At 38.2% G+C, this 23,250-nt stretch overlaps 1 protein-coding gene across 1 annotated transcript in view; it reads left to right on the top strand.

The window, feature by feature from the left end:
- GABA-B-R1 (gamma-aminobutyric acid type B receptor subunit 1) overlaps positions 1–23,250 on the top strand; it is a 90,546-nt gene that overhangs the window by 38,483 nt on the left and 28,813 nt on the right. The window contains exons 2-3 of the mRNA XM_066400765.1: positions 9,316–9,579; positions 19,819–19,953. Coding sequence (XP_066256862.1) covers positions 9,316–9,579; positions 19,819–19,953 — 399 coding nt within the window. The remainder of the gene's footprint in view (positions 1–9,315; positions 9,580–19,818; positions 19,954–23,250) is intronic.

Raw genomic sequence — 23,250 nt, 5'->3', positions numbered from 1 at the left:
GGATTCAACGAGACTGTGGAGCCCAGCAAATCCACAAGTTAAGGTAAACTTCTACTAGCTTAACTATTACCGTCATTAAGAGCGGTGTTTGCAGTTTAATCCCCTCAGGATTCCATGTTTTTCTTTAATTTGCCAATTTATTTTCCACAGCAGGGAACTCCATTTCGTAGATTAGAGTTACTTTCGACTATTGTCTTATACGTTAAACCCTAAAAACTTGTATCACTTGTTTGTCTGTGATAAAGTCTCTCGGGTTGAGAAAGGGTGCTTCGGCGACTGCGGCGGGATGTGGGGTAAACAATTTAAGGAGAAGTTTTAAATGTTTACTAAAGTTTGAGGTGTAGGATTTGGGAAATATGAGACTTCCAAAGTTGTATGAAATTTAGGGGGTAGAGATTTGAAGAGCCTGTCTATGATAAATAAGTAATTGGAGTTGGGTTCAGACGGGGAATTTATGGCTCTAGCGAGGGACCAACTCTCCTAGATATGGCTGTTTGCTTAGAAGTTTTTGTTCCCTGGAAATTAACTCGAAGTTACGTGGGGAATATAGGTCGATTTGGAAGTCGCCAGATCTCAATTTCCGCCAGTCAAATGCATTTTTAAATACCTTTAAGAGGGGAAGCGCCGATGAAACAAGGAAGATAAGAAACGACCTGTCAATTGTCATGGCTTATATAGGCCTTTTGGCCCTCGACGTGTCGGGATCCTTTCATAAATATAAGTAGGTAGCTCCGTCCTCAAGCTTTCCTGAGGAAATGCAGATAAAAGTCGATTTCGCATTGGCCGTATTTATGGAATGCGGCAAAGCTGATTTGAAGAAGAAAGAGACTCTAAACGTATAAATGTGTAAAGGAAGAGATGCCAAAGAAAGAACATTAAACCGCCATCTGAAATATCTTTCTTATTTGCATAGCAGGGGTTGAACCTGTTTGAGCCTCTATTGCAACAGAAGTCCTCGATTTTCTTTAAAAATTTTCCCTTTGTTTCTCGAGTTATTTCTAACCAAGAAAATATTTAGATATGAGATATAATAACGCCCAAAAGCGTTATTGAAATAAAAGGCGAACATAAAAGTCTGAAGAGAGCGCCAGATGCTGCCGTGCACCCTTATCCAAATAGTAGTCCCCAAATGTCTCTTTCGGGAGCAACAGCCCTCTTAATGTCGGACCCTTAAAGCCCTTTAGGAGGTAATTTAAAAATGGAGGCAGGTGGTAGAGGCGCATCTTAATACTTCGTGCACAACTTAAGAAAGTTTATCAATTTTTTTATTCAAACTGTTTCCTTCAAAGAGGGCATTTTTTAAGTTTAAGTTTCGTCGAGATGTTGGGTAAATCCCCAATGTTTTCATAATACCTCGAAATCGAAAACCAAAGGACCTGACTTCGTTATAAACTCATAAACGAATTGGAGGTATAAGAATGCAGGATAATCCACTTTAAGACATGTCTACGAGATTTTCATGATGCGATCAACCAGATAAAAGAATCTGTAAATCCTCTATTTGAATGGAGGCACAAGAGTCGGGAGAGTCAATTCAAAGTATGAAAGGCATCGGGTTTAAAAATAAAAGGCTCGTGGAAATAACTCCTTCTCGCTTTTTACCCTTTGAGGAATAATAAGGCTGGTTATTAATCATTCGCGCCTTGCTACTTATACTCGATAAGATTCTAGTTACATTACAAATATGCATAACACTCTTAAGGATTTGCATTAAAAAATAAAGCTTTTGCCAAGGTCTAATGAATGGGTTTCAGCACTTTGCGATAAGCTGCAGAAAAATCAAGTTTAATTCCGAGCAAAACGTTTAAATTTTTGTTTTAAACACTTTTTACAAAAGCAAATCATTTTTCGTAGAAGTAATTGGGCACCAGGGGGAATTCTGGAAATGGGAGCCAGCTGTCTTTAATAATAATTTTGGGTTGCTTTTTGCGGCTTAAGACGGAATCCCATTAATAAGGCAGGCCTACGTAATGAAAAAAGGGTTACTTTTGATACTCCCGTAAAAGATAATGCCAGGGATAAAAGAAATTTAATAATTCCGGCTAAAAATAGGTTTCACTTGTGTATTCCCGGGAAGGCAGAGAAGTAATAAAGAAATAAACACGCTGGAAATCTCAATATAATAGAATTCGAAGATATTTCGGTTCAGTTAATCCTCACCTCCAGGTTTGAGTTATTTTGGGAGACAAGTAAATTGCCTTGGTTTTGGATTCCCACAATAAATCAAAATCCAAATCGGTGCAAAAATATTCAACCCCTGTAAAACCCTAAAAAAGGATCAGCAAATATCATAAATCATTCTGCTCTCGAGTTAAAATCGTATGTGTAGAAATGGAAGCGAATCTTTGCATTAGTGACCTAGTTAGCCAGGAGAAGAAAAAAATAATTGAACCAAAAGAATTTCTTGTTAGCAAAGTTTTCCAATAAAAGCTTGTGTTAAATTGAAGTTTCCAGTTACACGAGAGCCAACATATTTCTAACTCCTGCCTTGGAAGAATTTTTTCCCCAATTTTTCCGCTTTGCCAGCTCTTTCCAGTTTGACCTAAAGTTTTAGCCCTCGGTTTCTTTTTAAGTACGTAAAGAGAATAATTAATGTGGCGAACTTTTTGGGTTTTTTAATTATCATATTCACTTTTTTATGCGTTGAGGGCGAGGAAAAGCCGAAAGTGTCGCACGAGAAAATGGAAATCTCCGTTAGCAATTTATCAAGCCAGCTATAAAAAGTACGTACGAAGGAACATGACACGTAGCAGTAGAAAAACACCCTTTCGGTGGGTAGATTTTACTGTGGGAAACACGTATAAACGAGGTAAGATGCTAAAGATAAATACAAGCTACATTAGCATTATTTTTCACAAAAGACGTAAAGAGGAGAAATGCTCTTATTTTATGTTTTTGGTACACGGGAAATTCCTGAAAAACATGCCTCCACTTAGAAAATTGATTCGGTTGTAGCTTGAATTTAGGTTTTTTTGTCGTTAGTTATTATGGTAATTTCAAAGCACTGAAAAGAATTACGTTTTTGACATTTTCGTTCTCATCTTCTTGAAGTTCTGCAAAACGTAAAACGGTTTTTACCTCATAGTGTGCCAAGACTGTAATATTTGCGCATCCCTCTCTCCGTTTTGGGGGAATTTGAAGTTTAATTTATGCTCAGAAATGTAGTCCTCACGTAGCCATGAATCTTCGATATACTCTCGTTCAGCATTCTGAAACTAACACGGCTCTACATGGAGAAGTTTTCTCTTATTTATAGCCATGCTTCAAGAGCGTGAAAGACATTACACTTTTAACTGTATCAGCAATGTTCTAGACCATTTATTCAATTAAAATAACAATATTAAATTTGTAATCAGGGCTCAAAATGGCGAGCTCGTTACATAAATGTCCGTTGAATCATGGAATCGCGCACTCATTGTAGCCTGTGCTGATTTTATTGCACGAAAGGCTGATTTTATTCTTTGTAATAGTTCCTCGTAGGTGGCTACAGGGGTTTCGAAGACTAAGAATTTGATGTAACTCCAGAGGAAGAAATCCAATGGGGTTAAATCGGGACTTCGCGCTGGCCAACTGATCGGTCCTTTTCTTTCGATCCATCACCTATGAAATTGTCGGTTTAGGTGATATTGCATATGAGGGGCAAAGTGTGTATGCGCACCGTCTTGTTGAAACCACATTCTATCCTGCATCTCCATAGCAACGTTTTAATAAATGCTCTTAATAAAAATTATTTAAATAGCGATATCTTTTAGCGTCGACAAGAACACATTACATTTTTGTATAAAAATTGCTCCTGAGCTAAAATAGTTTTTAACTGGGGGTTTATACGCAAAAATTCTCTACCGCAATGTCCTCTATAACCTTCTCAAGTTTGGCACCAATTTTTTTAAACGCCCTATACAAGCATTTCAGGTGTTACTAACATAGCATTTTGTTACTTGAAAAATAGTATTTGTTACTTTATTCAACAAGTATGAACTAGATATATTAAATAAATACTTCTTTGATGATTTAAGTCCTCGAACCTTTAGCGAAATATTATGCCTGAGAAATACGAGTACCATCAAAGCGTACGTTAACGCACACAGAGCATTTTTGTGGCACATTTCAAGACAAAGTATTAAGCTTTGTCATATCTCAGGTAGAACGTTCATCTTCATTGTGCTAAAATAAATATCCCTCCAGCCATACTCGCTATAAAATAATTTTCCACTGGGTAACTTACAACACATGTATGGAATTCAGTTATCTCCCTAGTAAAGTATTCGGAAAAGCGACTAGAATAGCAGCAAACCATAAATTTCTGCTAGAATAAGTTACTTCGGGCATTATGTTACCGCAAAGGCAATGAGATTAGTATTGCAACATATATTTTGAGTTTCAGGAGAATGATACAGCAGTATCCAATTTCAAGCCAGAATGCGTCTCCATTTGTTATATTGTGAAATCGTGCACTAAAATCACTTTAATCCTGCTAAGGTTATTAAGTTTTTAGTTTATGAAAAATGTACGAAACCCGAAATTGCCCATCTCCATCTTGATCATTAGAGGAAAGTCCACGTAATTAGGTATGCAAAGATAGTTGCTAACGATCCGTAATGGAGGCTCATTATCTTCGAGTTTTATCACGGGACTCTGCATTCGCTGAATACAAATAATTTCATTATGAAAAGTTGAAATGAACGCAGAGACCAAATATTGAGTCAACTTTTGAAACGTAAAGTTTTATGGGTACTTTGAAAAAGTTACAAATTTTCTCGCAGTCTGAGGCTTCGGGGATTTAAATTGAGGATTGTTACTTTGTTGAATTTGGATACTCATTCAGCTAAGTTGCTTAAAAATATATATTCAACGAGAAGTTTTAAGGCGATTTTTGGAACTTTCTTTCCATATACGATTCCAACGTTTAAGTACGAGTTGGGTTTCTATGAATGAAAGCATCAGATATTCCATCCCTACATCAAGAAACAGCTTTGAAGGTCCAATTTGCGTTAAATTGTGCCTTTACAGATAAATATCCAAAGCAAAAGTCACCTCCTTTGGGTTGGGCCATCGTCGAAGTGAGCCATAATATATTTGAACCTTCACTCGCAGATTATAATATTTATGGCGTCCTTGATAATATTATTGTACTCGGAACTAACCTCAGCTGGCACTCGCAGCAAATGTACTACAAAGCTCAAATATCGTATAAGCTTTGGATTAAAAATGGGCGATCCTGGTTCGGTCGAGGGGACATTTACGACATATTGAAAAGCCCGAATATGCTGCTCGATCCACCTCCCGAGTTCATCCTTTCTCAATAGATTATAGATAACTCTGTTTTAACTGAAAATTCCGGCACGTACTTCCGGGCATATCCAGTCAGGCCAAGAAATTGCCGCGTTTCTTTAATATTTGTTGGTTGCAAAGGGTATCTCAAAGTAAGCGATTTAAGCGGGCATGGCTTCACATTACCGTTTGAGATTAAACGACCCAAATAATCGATTTGGGTTTGCAAAAAGTTACGTCTCTGTATGTTGATCGAAAAGCCGCAGGATTTTAAAGTAGCGGAGACTTTGCGGAGATCAGCAAGTCCAGAAAACCTATTAGATAGATATTTCTGCTTTCCGCTGCAGCTGCCTCTGGCGGTATGTGCGGGTGCGCCATCCTGCTGGAACCGGCAGTGGTGCGTTAAAGCGAACGGGAGGTATTCCTCAGACACGTCTGCCTTTAGCGCATTTGCTCGGTGCACCAGGGAAATGAAATAGTTTTGGAGTTTAAATGTACGAATTTCTAAAAACAAAATTCATCTGCACTTCCATTTTCCAGCTCCATACTTGTCAGCACCCGATGTTAAATCCGGCAACTTTCGAACAAACTTCACATAATAATACAACGTTTCAGTTGCGCCAGGAGTGTAACTTTCTGGTCAAGTTACCTTTGCATAAATAACTTCATTCCCACTTCTATCGAGAGTTAGAGTTACTGCCGCTCACTTCGCCTTTGTCACACGTTTTCATTAAGTATTTCCCTGAAAGTTAGATTCCACAAGCGACGTGAAGTAAAATGTTCCATTTTCCACTTTATTTGTTGGCAAAAATTTCATAAAGCTTTCAATCTCTGTGATGTTGCCCGGAATTTCCAGCCTGATCGGAATGAATACTCCTGGTCTATTTAATTAAAAGGACAATGTCTTATTCGGCTTGCAATTAGGAATTTTCACTGCTAATGCCGCGGGGGGTACATTTCAATTAAGTTCTATCTCGGACTATAATTGAATTTTGTACGGAATAGGACAATGTTTAATGTCTTTTTATCACTGAGAGTCAGCTTTAATCCTGTAAGCGATCTGCAGGCCATCAATTTTAGTATCGGTTAATGGCAATAGCGCCCTGGAGAACTGCTCAACAAACCAATATGCTAAACACACAGATTAGAAGGTTAACGAATTCGGGCAGATCTAGGTCAAGAGTATGTACTAGTCAGCTTATTCGGACGGACAGATTATAGCCTGTTTATATCGATTATTTAGTGCTGCGTTCTCGAAGATCCTGTGTAAGCAATGTGGTATGGATATTTAACTCCATAGTTACTCCCTTCCGCAACTCAACCGTGAGGACCTTGCTGACAGTAAAAGATACCAGGTCCACTAAATTAATATCAAATTGCGCAGTTTGCAATTCAAAGACATGCTGCATCAAAATTTCAAAAATCCCCATAAATCTAATGCTTAACATTACTATGTATTACTATTTGCTATCAAATTTACTTCCGGTAGTTTTGAGTCTTCATTAAAAAACTTTCGTCTGCAGCGAATGGCACAGTTCAGTTTTCCAGTGGGAGAGTTCAGAACTTTAATTAAGGCTTCATTGTTCACGACAATCTCAGTGTCTAACAATGTCGCCATTAATTATTTTTAGGTAATGTTCTCCCAAGTTCGTTGCTGACCAACCCTGGTAACCTTCAAATTAAGACTTGGCCAGTTTTTTTAAACTAGAGCCGGCTTCTGCCCCCTGCAAGCTTCAAAGAATCGCACGGGAGTACAATTTTTTCTGGTGACGTTAATTGAATTAAGCTACGAGGAGTCGGGCTAAGCGCTCTTTGATTCCCTTTTTTTTCTTAAATTGGCTCCTCAATTTAGATGGTATACGGATAAAGAAAGTCGGGGATTGGCATGTGCTAGTGAGCAAACATATTGAATTAAAAGAAGCTTAATTTAGCTCAGTTTGAAACTAGGATAGATGTTGTTTCAATGGCAAAGTCTGACGTGGAATGGTCTTAAAGTCGGCTTTTTGCGGCATTCACGGAAAATTAGGTGGTGAAAATGTTGCGCGTAGTGTTGAAGGTTTTCGTTTATCAAAATTGACTCGGAAACTTAACTTTAATCGTAGATATTAAACTTGGGGCTCTATTCTTTCATCCCGGGAAGATTGAGCATTTGAAAAGTTGCTAAGGCAAGCTGCAGACATAAATAAGCGAACAAGCCGCGTTTCAGCAACAACTGGGCATTATCTAATTTTGTGCGAAGAGCGCAAACTCGTTCAACTATTTTCTCTTCTTAGAAGTACTCCATCTGGTAGTTCTCCATATTTAACCCCCCTAAAGAGTTTTTTCATCCTCTAAGCATACTTTCATTATCTTTTTTTTCTTAACTTCCTCTTCAATTTAGTTGAGGCAAGAAGAATATTTCCTAATTTGTACAACTGCTGGGGTGCTTATGCACATGTGGAGCTCACAACAGGATAAATTTGTGTTGAACAAGATGATCTCTAGATAAGGTGTTTCTACTGAACGCTATGAAACCTTCATAAAGCTCGCACTTGCATATATCCATGTTTTACAACCTCATAACGCGAAATATCACCGATCTTTCGCATAGTTATCGTTTATTTATGACGTTGACTTCACGAAGAGATGTATAAGCACCAGGTGGAAAATAGGCAAATAAACTCGCAAATTGCAGCTCTCGTCAAACCGCCACAGGCAATGACGTATTCAGGCCCTTTCTATACAGAACGACGTCAGCAACATTACTTTTTGATGTAGGGACGAACGACCCCAAGACTGGGCAAAATGAAATTTGCTGAAGGTTATAAGAACACGTGACTCTGGAAAAAGAAATGAGGACACGAAGAGACTTTTACGGCTTTTATTTCAACTAGAAGGTAATGAATAATGGATTGAGGATCAGTGTTAAGGAAATTTTGTTCAAATATTTCAGCAATATTCGGCTAGAAGCAATTTGATTTTATTTACAAATTTGGAAAGTCAGCGAAGGAGAATTTCAATTAAGTTACCCTTAAGCATCCCCTAAGTTCATTTATTTTCTAAAGGTTCCTCAAGAGAAATGTAACAAAATGATGTCGGTAAATAATTCCGCCATCTCACAGAGAGACTCTCCAGAAACGTGAGCTTTGAGGAGAAGAAAGCTAAATGAGCAATATTGGTGTCTACAAGTTTAAAATAATTCAGAAGTTTGCATTGGAACAAGACTTCGCTCGCTGTGTTATTGCATTCCATGTTCCTACACGAGCAACCGGTTGAATCCAGCAAGTCGGGTCAATCCTAGATTTCGAAGATCGACCTCTTGAAATTTCCCTGAACCAATTCTGTTCTTCGAAAGGGCAAAATACGCTAATTACTACTTTACACTAAAACGAAACGCAATAAGATCTGACACTATAATTAATAGTTTTAGGTAGCATAAGCCACAGCATGCTCTCCTTAATTTCCATTTCGTGCCGTATCTCGTCGGGAAATCTAAAATATAAATAATAAACACTACGCAAAAAACTGGGTTAAATTCTACAGGTGATATTGTGGAAAATTCGAAATTTAGGGTTAATGTATGCAAGCAGAAGTGTGTCAAGAACAGCACGTTTTTCCTCACTTGGCCGTCGCATCGATCGGACCGTTCCGCCATCTAAATTTTGACCCTAGGGCTTAATTAAACACCATTTTTCATTAGAAATGTCAACAACAGTTACACTTTGAAATTCCGATATTTTCCCTCTTATTATATGGAAGACTCTAAATTAAGCTGAGCCAGTTTGTTAATCACCATTCTCCTCTGTTTGTGCAAAATTCTAGAGCCGATACCTTTGAAAGATGACCTTCCCCTTCTCCCACTAAAATTATCAATTAAACCACTGTTTTGACCCAATTCAGCCTTTAAATCATCCCATTACATGTCATTCCAAAGCACAGGCTCATGTGCCAAGTGAACTGGATTAAACCGTGCCGGACAATATTCCCAAGCCCGGACCCATTCCCGAGCCATTTGGTCAAAACCACAAAAATTACTTTTTAAAGCTGTGGTCTCTCTTTTTTCAGCAACAAGTAGTACCATGGACAGTATGGACGCTTCCAATACTCCTCGGATGTGTGATAGAGCTGGTGGGTGGCGGATATACACGTGGCGTCCTAGACGACGGAAACGTGCTTCACATAGGTGGAATATTCCCAATAGCGGGTCGCGCTGGGTGGCAAGGTGGGCAGGCCTGCATGCCTGCCGCCCATTTGGCTTTGGAAGACGTGAACGCGAGGAAGGATTTGTTGCCTGGTTATGTCCTGAAGCTTCACAGCAACGATAGCGAGGTAAGTTACTTCGCTGTGATTTGTGAGTAATTTTTGTATGATACATTCAAAGAACATTTTTATGATTCTGTTGCGCTTTCGAAATAAAATTTGAGAATATGACAGACTTTCTTAGAGTCAGTGGCTCCTGAAGACCTTATTTGTTTCTTGAGGGTTTTAGTTTCCTTAAGATTTCCCCCTTCAATAGACTCAGGTCTAAAAAATATATTCAAAATACAGCCTCTCTCCGGCCTTCATATTAGAACTTCGATAAAAACAGACGTTGTTCGACCAAAAATCACCTGAATCCATAAAGGAGGAGGAGTTCCAAGAGTTCATCTCATTAGCTGCAGAAAAACTTGTTTGTGGTGTTTTTTAATTACGTATCCAGACAAACATTTCAGTCTGGAAACTTCCCATCGCCTTGAAAGAGCTGATAAATAGATTTTTTCAAATTAAAATCTTAAGAACTTTTTAATCCCCTGTTGTACACATAAGAATATAGGAGTCTTGAGATAATTTGGAACTCTCGACTAATTTAAATAAGTTTAACTTTTACGAAGGTTGCTGCTTCTTTGGTAAAGCACATTTTGCCGACATTTATTATGCTCGTGCAGTGCTTACGAAGGAAAAATTCAATTTTAATTTATTATAACTGGGGCAACTTACTGAAGCGCAAAAGTTTCTTTAAAATATGTTGCGAAAGGGCGGAAAATCGAGTTTTCAATAGAATTCCCATATCTTCTAGAATAGATTTTTTTCCATGAAGGTTTTGATTATTATTAGGAACTCTTTTATCCCTAAACGTTTCAAATTAATATCAAAATTAAGCATTTCACGAAAAAGCTAAATGACACGCTACAATAAGAGAAAAATAAGATGAAGAGTGCGATAAAATTCCTAAAAATGACTTAACAGCGAGAGATGAACTACAAAGGCACTTTTTTACATTTTTTTTTAAATTCATATTCGCAATGGTGATTCGCAGAGCAATATTCAGATCTGCTAAGAAGAAAACTCCAAATCTAACACAAATCGACTTGCGGCTTGTGGCATAAATCTTTCCGAATCAGTATTTTTATTATTAAGATTAGAATCGGATTTTTAGGGAGAAAAAAGTCAGAATGAAGGAAAAATCTTCAGTGTCTCAAGATATTTCCGTCGGTTTGTTCTACGAATCAACGATTTTAATTTAAGCCATCTAAACCGGAAAGTTTTGCCAACATGTCACCCTCTCTGGAACAATTGGACTATTTTGGCATGAATTCAAGGATCCATGCTCTTGCCAGAAGTATATTTCTAAACTCGTGCGGTGAAAATAAAAGGTAAAACATACACTGTCGACTTTCGCAATAATGTCTTGGTCGATTAGGGGCGAGCGAAGCTTTAACTTCTGATTGAATTTTCTATCTCCACTGCATGTCCGCAGTTTCCTCCTAAGTTCAAGCCCCAGTAAAAGAAAGGATTCTCTTCGCTTTGCCGTCCCAAATAATAGTCCCAAACAAGTTATTGAATTCCGGATTCTTTGAGAACTTTACTTGGACTTTATAGGAGGAAAATATAATGTTATACGATTTATTCAATTCTGTTCAATTTGTAAAATGTAATAGGCTTGTTCCAGCAGAGAAACATGAGAGAACTTCAAAATGTACGAACTTCAATAATTAGTTCGCCAAAAATTGCTTATTAAGAGTTATAAACTAGATATTGCTTTCCTTTATGAAGAGAGAAAATGCAATAGCGAGCACAATATTACATGAAATGTGAGGCAGGCATGAAGGAAATTGCTTTCATTTTGGAAACTTTGGACAATGCTTTATGAATTTCCTCTCAAATCAACAGACCTGATAAAGGCAATGTTCTGTTTTTATTTTAGAGGTTCGCAGTAAGATTCGTGTTATATAAACACAGGTACATTCAACAAAATCTAAACCTTCTAATTACATTGAATTTCCCGCAAACGAAATTACCTAATGCTGTCTGTAACTTTCCTGGAACCAGTTCAGTCCAGGCTAAAATCATGTTACATGGGAGACACGCTAGAATTTAAGGGAAGCTTTGGCGAGATTTGGGCGGGCCGAATTAAGCAATTTCCAGACGACGTTGTTACGTGGCTCTGACCACTGAGAAACATTTTTCGCCAGATTATTTACTTCTAAAAGATTTTTCCTTTCTTATGACGTGTGTCCCTCTTTGGGATTAACTTTTCCAGAGTCCGGAGCTAGGCTAACGGAACGCAGACTAAATTGCTCTAGAGCCATAAAGTACATGCAATTTCAGAAGCTCACAAGGCTCCATTTAATTAGTACACCAGCCTTTCAACCGCCATTTCCTGACACGTTAGAAGTTATGAATTCTGATTATCTGCTTAATTGCTAACTTGATTGGAAAGCCGCGTTCCTAACTGCGTTGTAAATTTATCAGTCCTTTTGGAGACTGATAGATTTACTTGAACACACGTTTCCTTGGTCTGGAAAAATCTCCACAAATTTCATTCATATTTCATGGATAATGTTGTCAGTAGAAACTCATATTATAGTGTTATGAATCTGCGAAATGACTTGGAAATTTTTCGAGTGAAATATACAGGGTGTCCTCTGACTCAATGGCTATAGCTTAAGAGCGTATTTCTTGGTCAATTTTAAGTCGAAAATGCCCTATACACTTTTCTCCAAAACTCATTTGTTAAGGAGCTATGGACAATATTAATTTTAAGAGAGTATGGAAAATAAAGTAAACAGCATTCTGAATAAAGTAATGTAATGTTTTATTACTGACACAAGTTTAAAGTTTAAGGTTCAAAATGTCCCCTCGCTGCATCACAGCACATTCTTATTCATCTAATAATTGAAGACGTAGCTCTCTGAAGAGTATCTGGGTTGTCTCATATGGATGCAGCTGCAGTCATAATATTTTGTATTAGTTTAGCTCTGGTTTATGGTTCATTTGAATAAATTAAACTTTCCATGTATCCGCAAAGATATAATAGTCGAAAGATGTTAGGTCCAGTGACCTCGGAGGCCAGAGAACTAGATCTCCTCTTCCAATCCATCGATTGGTAAAATTGTCATTTATATATGTTCTTACATTTATACCAAAATGTGGAGGTGCGTTATCATGCTAAAATCGCATGTTAACCCTGTTCTGAAGTGGAACATTGTCCATTAATCCTGGCAATTCAATCAACTCATCTGTCAATAAGGCAAAACAATTACAGGGCTTTCCAGATTTATTTACTGTTATTTTTAATATTGCCCATAACTCCTTAACAATTGAGGTTTGGAGCAAAAATGTATAAAACATTTTCGACTTAAAATTGACCAAGAAATACTCTCTTAAGCCGTGGCCATTGGGTCACGGGCCCTCCTGTATAAAAATTGCAACTGAAAGGTATCTTGTGGACAGCAGACGCTAGTGACGAACTAATGTACAGGGTGCTCCATATGAAAATATTGAGTATTGAAACCGCAAATGGATCTAGTTTTGATTTCACACTTATATAACCAAATTTGTATCTCTTGCAATTTCCGAGATTTAAATGCTCCCGAATACCTAACGTCCGTATTGATAAGCCAACGGTCCCCTTGAAAAGTATCAAACTTCTACTTTTAATCTTGCGCTTATGTTTATGCAGCTGCTACGCATCTGGTTTCATTGTTGTTTAACGAACAAATCTATTAATGACGGCGATTAATAATCGAGATTTGTTCGCTCCAGTCACGCGTTAATGAAGCTGAGATTAATTACGTGTTAGTTACAACATTTCTCCAAACTGATCGCAACGCGTTCAAAATCATGCATCGGTGAAAAATCACGCGTTAAGGCAAGTTGTTAACGCTCAGTGGACGGAAAAGTTAAATCATTTTAGCATTCGTTAATGAAAAGCAGTGGGTAATCCCGAGTTTAAGCCCCTCGTGACCACGTCTCTTGTTAACTGGTATTATATATGGTGTTTTTAATGAAGATTACATATGTACGTTTACAGCATTACACCAGTGATGTTTCAAGAATGTCTCATTTTTTCATGGTTTAAAACTGGTTATGAATCCAGTGGCGTTTCAGTTCATTTTTGCTCGGATCGCCGGACTCGAAAAGCCACAACTAGTGGCAACTTGTGGGAAAATGCGCTACAGTTATATGATGATATGATAGAGGAAATCTTCGCGAACGTCCCGCATTGTTCAGAATTTTCAGAATTGCTGTTCCTGTTGAAAAGATAAATTGTCAGAGCTACACCCCTGAATAAATTAACAAAATATAATCCAGCACCTCGTAAACCCTCGACAATTTCAACGGCTTACCGCAAATGAACCTGTAATAGTGCCGATTACTTGCATGGAGCTTAAAGCCACATTTTTATATTAAACTAGATTTTTTCCACGTCTTTTGATTACTCTGGAACGAGTGTTATTTTAATGATGACAACATGTACATGCGCTATAGCTCGTTCTACCTAAACATAAATAATTGATAGAGTAAACAGAAACCGGAGCTGGCATTTCAACCCTCTTCTCTATGCAAATCCTAGTGTAGACTTAGTGGAAATTTAACTACAAAGGGATGTTAATACAAATTAGGACTTTTACTCCTAACAGCACCGTATTTGCTAGTCTAAGCCCTAAAAGAGAAGCCCTCTTGAGGGCCTAAGGAGTGCAGTAACTAACCTAAACAAATTGAATAGAGAGAAGACAAACTGTTTACATCTTTGGGCATTTCATCGAGCTGTGGATTATCGATTGAAATTTCACTTGCACTTGAGTGAGTTAAACCCCTAAATTAACATGTCAGTTAAGATCTACAGGCTAATTCCTAGGGCAAGGCTTATTAGACGTGACTGCACTACAAGGTAATAACCGTACATTGGATAATCCAATTTTCAATTTACCACAATAACTTGGGCTTAAATGGGAGTCTTGTTACATGAAGGATTATAATTGGCTGCTATGTATATATATATATATATATATATATATATGGAATTTCCCAGGAGAATTGTTCCAGCCGATAAAGTAAGGTAAAAGTGAGGTCCAGTTCGTTTCTAACTTGTTGAGTCTTTAATAGGGCCATAAATATTGGATAATTATTACTGTCGAAATGAGCAGTAACTTTGAGTAAAAATGGCAGCCATTCAGTTGCCCATAATAGTAATTCAATGCACGACTAATTGCCAGAATAATCATCAATCATGCATCAGTTCAATATCGGAAGCGGGGACATAAAGAACATCTATAAATAGTATTTAATGAGATTTGCGAACACTTATGTTTTAAACTTCGTTAGCAGGAGCGGATTGACTAACTGCGATGTTCCTGGTGGGCAGAAACACATTTTTCAACCAACCACAAGGGAAAAAATACAAGACGTTCAACAGTTGATGAAACTAATTTTTGAGCAAATCGTAAACCACTAAAAACTTCTATGTTCGTCTTTACAACTTTGATTGGAATATGTTTGAAAATTTCTGTCCTCGATTGCGTTAAAGGATGCAGCAACCTCGGTTATACAGGGTGTTTCAAAAAAGAGTTGAGGAATGAAGAGTGTGATTCCTTGGCCCATTCCAAGAAAAAAACTTCCTATTAATATGGGTCCGCAAACGCACCGTTTTCGACATATACAGGGTGTCAAAAAAATATTCGTCAAAAAAAAACATAATCAAAAACAGTTTTAACTTTTTTTCCTTACTTGAAGAAGATGTTCTACATGTTCATCTGCCATTTGTGCACAGAATTCACTTCTTCGTCGAAAAGAAGCTCTTATTCTTTCGAACAACCCTGGATTTTGTCTAAATGTTTGGCCCTCATATTCTATTCGCTGCTGTAGTTCATCCACGTTATTAATTGGCCTCGAATATACCAGTTGTTTACCAGTTGTTGCCAGTTACTAAATAACATTTGCAACATTACATTTGCATGAACAGAAAGCAATAACAACAACAAAACACAGCAACACCGGTATTTTTTTTAATAGCCAGTATCTCGAAAACGGTGCGTTTGCGAACCCATATTAATAGGGACACTTTTTTCTTAGAACGGGCCAAGGAATCACATCCTTCATTCCTAAACCCTTTTTTAAAAACACTCCGTATTAAAGGGGAAAGAGCAGATTTGTTCTCATTTTCCATTAAAAAATTATGACGGTTTTTATGAAGCCCAATAAAAAATGCGATTTGTAATTGCCTCAAATTAAAAATTCCCGGATCGTAGCGAACTTGTTCCGATTTACCTGGTTTTAGGGAGAACCATGAAGACATTAAAAATGGCTATTACTAAGCACGTAACACCATTCGTTTCATCGAATTTAAAATTTAAAGAATTTTCCGGAATAATCAAGTATTTTCGAAAACTGTAGAAAAAAGGCCAGAGTCGGGCTGAACAGAAATGTGAACAAAACCGCGACGAAGAAATTGACTTTCTCAAGTCAAGAATAGATATCATCTTGTGGATGTATGAACTTAGGAATACTCAACATGACTAACTCAGAAGTGGATATGTTAGCTACACAGCAAAAAGTACAACAGCTAAACGCGTAGACAAAGATTAAGACCCTTGTAAAATAATACGTGTCTATCTATCCAGCTATCCATTACGCTTAATGATAGGCTAGACGCTCTGGGCACATAGCAAATTTCCACCATCCATCTACATGCTGGAACGCAATTTGCGAAATGCTCATTAGCAAAATTATTAGCACCAGTGGGCCATAATTTATGACGTCTACTTAGTTGGTCAATTAGATGATTAACCAACGAACCTGAAATTCGTAATATTTGTAAAATACAATTACAGTGTAGCATCGTTTGTTCCTTCTCTAGGGTGGTGTTAAAAATTTTGCAGCACCTAACTGCAGCTGCTTCCAAACACTGCAGTAAAATGACTTTGCTGGTCACAATCGATTATTCCTAACAGGAATTTGTCAAGCCCTTTGCCAAGCTATATCGAGTTTTTGCGAAATGCTAATATGCAGATCTACATTCAAAATCAGCCTGCTGGTGATAACAGGAAAATGGTGATAAGTTGCTTGAAGGTGGATGCATCTTTGAGAGCCCAATCCCCCTTTCAGGCAATTTCGTCCGTAATCCAATAGTAAATACGAAGGCAGAACTCACGCAGAAAAGATCAGCGTCGATTGAGGATATCGATTAAGGACAGATCTACTTGAGCCTATTCTTAAGCTTCTACTTAATGACCATCTTTCGTCATCTTGAACTTCAAGAAAAATCAATTTCAAATTAGCTTCTATAATCGATGGAAATGGTTCCGGAAAACAGCAGATGCACATAATCGTTCTAATGTATAATTTAATAAACAATTAATGGATAATAAATATCAGGTTTACGTGGCTGGAAGTGGAGGTGCAGGAGGATCCAATACGTCCGAAGTCAGTGACTGATATAGGATTATAATGCCACGTTTTTCGCCTCTCTACAAGAAAATATTTTCGTTTTTTTAACTTGTGTTCCCCTTTGTGTTGACATTCCCATATCTTCGTGTCGGCATAGACCTATTACACTTAAACCAACATTTCCATCATTCCCGCCTACGGCTCAAGTATGAGTTTTCACGTACGCCCCCGTTTGGCTGGGCAACCGCCTTTTGTAAATTTCCTCGGGATCAATCGCAGAACGCAAACTCAACTCAACAAAGATCCGCTTGAAAAGACACACATTTGGCGGCTAATACAGGGTGTGCCAAGTTGGACGTAAAGCCTCAAGGGAATGAAAAAAGAAGACTTTGCCTCCAACTTGGAACACCCTGTACAATCAGAAATGTGCAATTTGTCCACTTCAGGGGATGACTGACTGGAACCCAGCACATTTTCGACTCGGCTGCTATACGTCTGGCCAAAAATATGTTGAAGGAAAACACTGCCAAGTGAAACTAAAGTGTCTTAACTAAGATTTTCAATTCGTGTAGAGCCTTCGTTAAACTTTCCGCCGGGAAATCATTTCCGGAAGAGAACAAGATAAACCCTTGCTAAAAGGGGTGAATTTAAGCATTAGCTTCCTAGGGGAAAATTTACTGGGGGTGCCAGGTAGGCAGGTTAAGGGACCTAACATCATTAGTGTTAACAATAATAATTAAGTAACATTTTTGTCGAACCTCAGGGGTGTTTGGTTGAGATTTGCGTTGTTATAACGCTTACATTAGGTGTTTACGTTGAGCAAATATTTGCAAGAAACGATAGGATAGTAAACATTTATGGGAATTCAACAGTGGAACGCGATACTTGTTTGAGCAGGCTTACAACAATATCCGGTAATTAACTACATGGTTCGAGGGAAGCCAACAGAGTTTTCTGTTGAAAGAGGTAAAATCGGGCTTTTGAGCTTTCGATCTTTAAAATGTCATTCTTGGGACAATAACAAAATCGTACGTATGTTAAATTCAAATTTAACAGATTTTCTTGGCATTAAGCTCTGAAAGTGTCTGAGTTATTTAAGTATATGATGGATGTTTCCACGTGAACAGAATAACAGATGATTTTTAAGCAGTGGGAATGCTGTCACACTTCTAAGTTGAATGTGCAAGATAGAGGCAAGACTTTTCTTTGTACGTGGGGTTTAAAACTGAACGAACATTCCAGATTCATCCATCTCGAAGAGAGTTCTGTCCAATCAGTCACGTTCTCAAATAGATTTGAAGTCCCCTGACATTCTTGCACATCATGTCTTCATATTTCTCCGTTTTATTAGTTAAACTCCCAGCGAGGTTACAGCTGGTTACAGACGAGTCCTCTTTCCCTGTCCATTACTTTCAGAGATATTACGGAAAGCAGTTGCTAGTTTACGTAACTAGAAGGTACAACTAGATGCTCCTTGTCACCTCAATATACGGGCCGATTCGCTCAATTCGAATTTATAATTTTTCTCAATTAGGTTTTGAAACTTCGCGTTAAGCATCCTTGCCTGGCCCATTAATTCCAAATAAATTATCACAACGTATTAATATCCTCAATAGTTTATGGTCATCCATAGATGCTTACTCAAGGCTTAAATGAGCGACCTAGATTCGCCCCATTGCAAGGCACAAATACATACGAGCATTTAAATAATAAATTTCCTAATAGATGGATAGGGCGGAATGGACCCATTTCTTGGCCTGTACGATCCCCGGATCTAATGCCCTGCGGTTTTTTTCTATGGGGCTATTTAACACAGCTAGTTTATCACGATGGAGAAGCAAATAATGTGAAAAAGAACTACAACCGCACATTAAAAACGCTTGTGATGTTATTCGTGGACACCGGAATTTTATTTCTGACGCACGTAATCACGCATGGGTACGCCGAGCAAGACTTTGCGTTAACCGATCAAATGATGACAATTTTGAACAATTTTTGTTGAACAGGATGCATTTTACCGGTGAGCACAACATTATTTTTAATTTATCGGAACTTAATCTGATGTTATTTAACTCTCCCGTTCTGCCATTTTTATATAAACGACTTTTGGTAAATCGAGTTTTTTTACGAGTTCTGCCAGCTGTTGAAATAAATGACTCAACTTTGAGAACACCCTGTGTATTCAATTTAGGTGAGCATCGAATCACTGGGCATTCTTGCCCGGTGCGCCGAAACAAGTTACCGGGAAGAGACATTTAACGGAAGAAATTCCGATTAATGAGCCAAAAATTTTCAAAAAACCTCTTCAAAACGTGTCACTTCAACGTTATTCGGAGGCGGAATCCCTTGAACGGGCTTCCGGGAGCCGGCCCGTGGGTTGAACACGTATTGTGTCTTTTGACTTCATGCTAGTTCGTTTTTCCTTTGTGCCAACCTCCGGAAATATCACAATTTTCGATCCTATTTGCGCGATTATGCGACGCTTTCAATCCTACGTCGGTATTTGTAAAATTACTTGGATGAAAAATTGTCATGTGCGAAATATAAAATGTTCTATGCGGAATGTTATTTACAAATTTAACGATTCGTTTTAAACAACAGGAAGCAGCAAAAATCCCGGAGCAATAAAATGTTCATTGAATGCATTATTCGAATTCCACTTTTATTCTATCCGTTTTCAACAATATGTTGAAAACTATGCGTTTTATTTCCCATTGTTCAGTACATCCAGAATTATTACATTGAACAACAAACCATGGATATTTCAATTAGCCGTGTTTATTAAGCAATTATTTTCGTTCCCCATTCCTACCTCTCTTGGAAAGCCATAGTCGCATCATTAACCACAATGGGCGTTTTATGTGAAATGTGTGCGTATAAAGTTAGCCTACGAAATTAGCCCAATGTGTTTTGTTTCAGTGCGAACCCGGCCTAGCAGCGAGTGTAATGTACAACCTGCTTTACAACGAACCTACGAAGCTGATGTTGCTAGCCGGGTGTAGCACCGTGTGCACCACTGTAGCTGAGGCCGCCAAAATGTGGAATTTAATAGTGGTAAGTCTAAACAAATAACCAGCTGTTTACACCCCGATAAACCCGACCTCGTAAACTTAATAATTGATGTGTACCCACCTTAACATCCCTGAATTTATTGGGGCAAGCATAACAGCCCCAATTTTCATTCTCTGATGGCCAGGCTTTCCTTTGACCGCATCCTAAGTAAACATGGGCGAAATCTCATATTATCCAATAAGAAATCCATAAATCGCTAGTCAGCGAAATCTATTTGCTTTATTGATTTCCTATAGGATAAATTCGTTCTTTACTTATAACCCGGTTCGCAATCCGGTTAGAGACGGTTTGGGTGGTCTGGAATTTATGAAAATTTGTTCGCGTTTCCAGCAACGTCCGCAAAATGAAATACGCCCAGATATGAGTTTTATTATTTGCCTAGAATAAGATTTTACTCCAGGTTTATTGGCATTAACCGTATTTTCAACCTTCGGGAACTGGCAAAATTCGGAACCCAAAACTTTCCAAAGCGCCTTATTTGTCCCTTTTAAAACTTCGCTAACTCCGTAATTATTCATAATTTTTCAAAATTAACTTTTGTGTTTGGATTCGTTTCCAACTCCAACTTAAACGTACTTTTTAATTAAAAAGTTTCGTATTGTTATGATGTCGTAGTTTTAATGGACATTTTTTCCGGCCAGATTTCGTGCGGTTTCTTTCATTTACGTTTCTGCCCTTCACGGTATAATTGGATTGTTAAGCACGCCCTGTACAATTAGTTTAGGTGAGGTTTTGTTGGAGAACGAAAAGTTTTCCTCTAATTCGCCGGACTTTGTCTTAAGTTATCTGTAATTTTTCGGATTTATTAGTGCCGGAGGAAATTGTAAAGGAAATGTACTTTCTTGCTCCATTTAGGCGTTCATTGATTTGTACCGAGAGAACGATTAGTGCGTTGCGGACCAAAGGGATGAGCAGGAAAAGCTCGGTAGCGCAAAGAATGCTGCATGAAGACCCAAACGGTGCAGGCAACAACAGGACGAAAACCATTCTGATCCCTTGCTGCTAACGTTGTTGATTGCGGTAGTCAATTAGATCTTTTTTTTGTCATGTTATAAAAAAGCTTAATGTGCAGGAAAAATCCCATATATCTTCTGCTCTAAGATGCTCGTAATCTCTCTTTATTCGTAGTTTCATATTTCATAAAAATGCACATTTTCTATAAAGAAATCCTCTTACGGGCGTGGAATAAATTATTTACGCTCAGTAAGACTTGAAATTTTCCATCTCATGTATGGTTCTGCTCTAGTTTATTTATGAATCAAGGCAGTAGTTTTAAGATTCACGGAATATCAAATCAAAAATCGTATATTACACTCAACCCCCCCCCCCCCCCCCCGCACCACCACCCTCCGCCGCCTCACCCCTCCTCCTCGCCCTCGAACGAATCCCTTGGGTCATTAACCATCAAAAAGAAAACATAATTCCTGTTCGTGTGTGCATGTAAATTAATGGCCAAAAGTAATTAGCAAGTTTAATAATTAACGCGAAACAAAAATTTACTTCCCCTAATGCCCGTATGAAACCACGCTGCTTGTTCTAACACTGAAAGTAATTTGAATCCCTCGTGGCCCCAACCCTTGTTGATTTTGCGAACGGACCTTTGTTTTCCGTTGGAAATACGTAGATATGGGCTGTGGACGAAACGGATTTTATCAGGGCACAATTCGCGATGTTTACGTAAATTGCTGCCCGGAAATCTTAAACCGGCGAATAAAGTTTTGAAAAATTCGATTAGGGACCTCAGGAAAAATTACTTAAAGGCCAGTCTCGCGTAAAGCCAAAAAACGGCGGATTTCTTTGTAAACTTCCCATCCACCGAGCTAGTCTAAATATTTGGAAAGTTTTCCCGTATATAAAATCCAGCCACTAGAAGAAGTAATGACCGCAAAGCCGTAAAAGTTCACCTAAACAGCTGCATAAGGGCATGGGTTATAAATTACCTCTTGAGGAAGTGAATAGTGTGTTGAAATTACATCGTTTCCGCATTAAATTTGAAATTCAGAAAGATCGATTCCATCATGCAAGAGGAATATTAAGAGAAATTATTTATAGTTATATAGGAAAAATCCCGACTCATTCCTCAATGGCACGGTCTGGATAGTGCTGGCCAAATAATAGTTTTCAAAGATGAGCTTTCCCGAAGCTGATATAATGCATCTGGCTCCACATGGAGATTTTGGGAATGCAATTTGCGTCTCGAGTTGGAATTTCTATTATTATAGCTACGTCTGTCTTGAACTGATACGGAGGGAAAATTGGTAACCGGTTTATTTCTTCTAGCTCCATGAAAATGGGCCATATATCCGAAAGCAATCTATAGCACCCTTAATTCCTTGCAAGATCAATAGTTTAGTGCGGAATTAAGAATTAAAAACCTCACTCTAATTCGCTGCAATTCTGCAGTTTCCGCCTCAAAGCGCCTTTTACCCCATTTCTTACCTCCTCCAGGATAATTCTTGAAATAATCCCGGTTACTTTAATTAATTTCCCGTAGAGTCGAGAGGTCAGCCTACTCCTTTATAATCTTAATCATGGAAATTGTCTGAATTAGAAAGGGAGGGAGTAAAAGAAATTCGGTCTAATTAAAATTCCTTCCTCGCAAAGAAAGATAAGATGGATTATAATATGAGGGCCCTCTTGGGAGCGTCGCCCGAGTGCTCTCATAGAAGATTGTATCTCTCGCTGGAAAATGCTAGAAACTTGTATTCGGTGCAAAATGCAAATAAAAGCGAACTGGGAATGAAATTGCATCATGGAAATTGCTCTTTGGCAGCTATACTGACCATTTTCATAACGAAATTTTGGAGAGTGTATAGTGTGAACAATAACAAACGGCAAAGCAGAGAATTTATCTGCTACATTAATATCGCTCCTCAATGTTACATTCGAGCTCAGAATAGAGCGATCCGCGAGCTCTAATTTAAGATGGAGAAAAATGTGATGGAAAGCTATCTGTTCGGAGGTCGTCGGAGAAATCCTATAAAAATGAAAAAGAGCCTGCCTGAACCTGAATTAACCTGAAAACCTGAACTTTTTTTTGTCAAGAAGAAAATCTAAACACAGCCGGCCCAATGTTTTGGCAACCGGGTATCATGGGCTTCGCCGGGACGTCTATCCACAAAAAACCCCGGGATTACTGAAAGCCGACCCAGAACTGTCTCTGGGGGATAAAACGTCGGAGTCGGAGGGGTTCATTTGGTGGTCTAGGATGTCTTGAATGTCTCGTTATTCCTTTTTGTCCTTTGTGTAATTTCTGGTGTGTCTAATACTGGATTATTA

The sequence above is a fragment of the Euwallacea similis genome, chromosome 21, assembly GCF_039881205.1.
Source record: "Euwallacea similis isolate ESF13 chromosome 21, ESF131.1, whole genome shotgun sequence".
Lineage (NCBI taxonomy): Eukaryota > Metazoa > Arthropoda > Insecta > Coleoptera > Curculionidae > Euwallacea > Euwallacea similis.
Note: the sequence above shows the minus strand (reverse complement) of the source record. Positions and strands in the feature narration are given on the sequence as shown.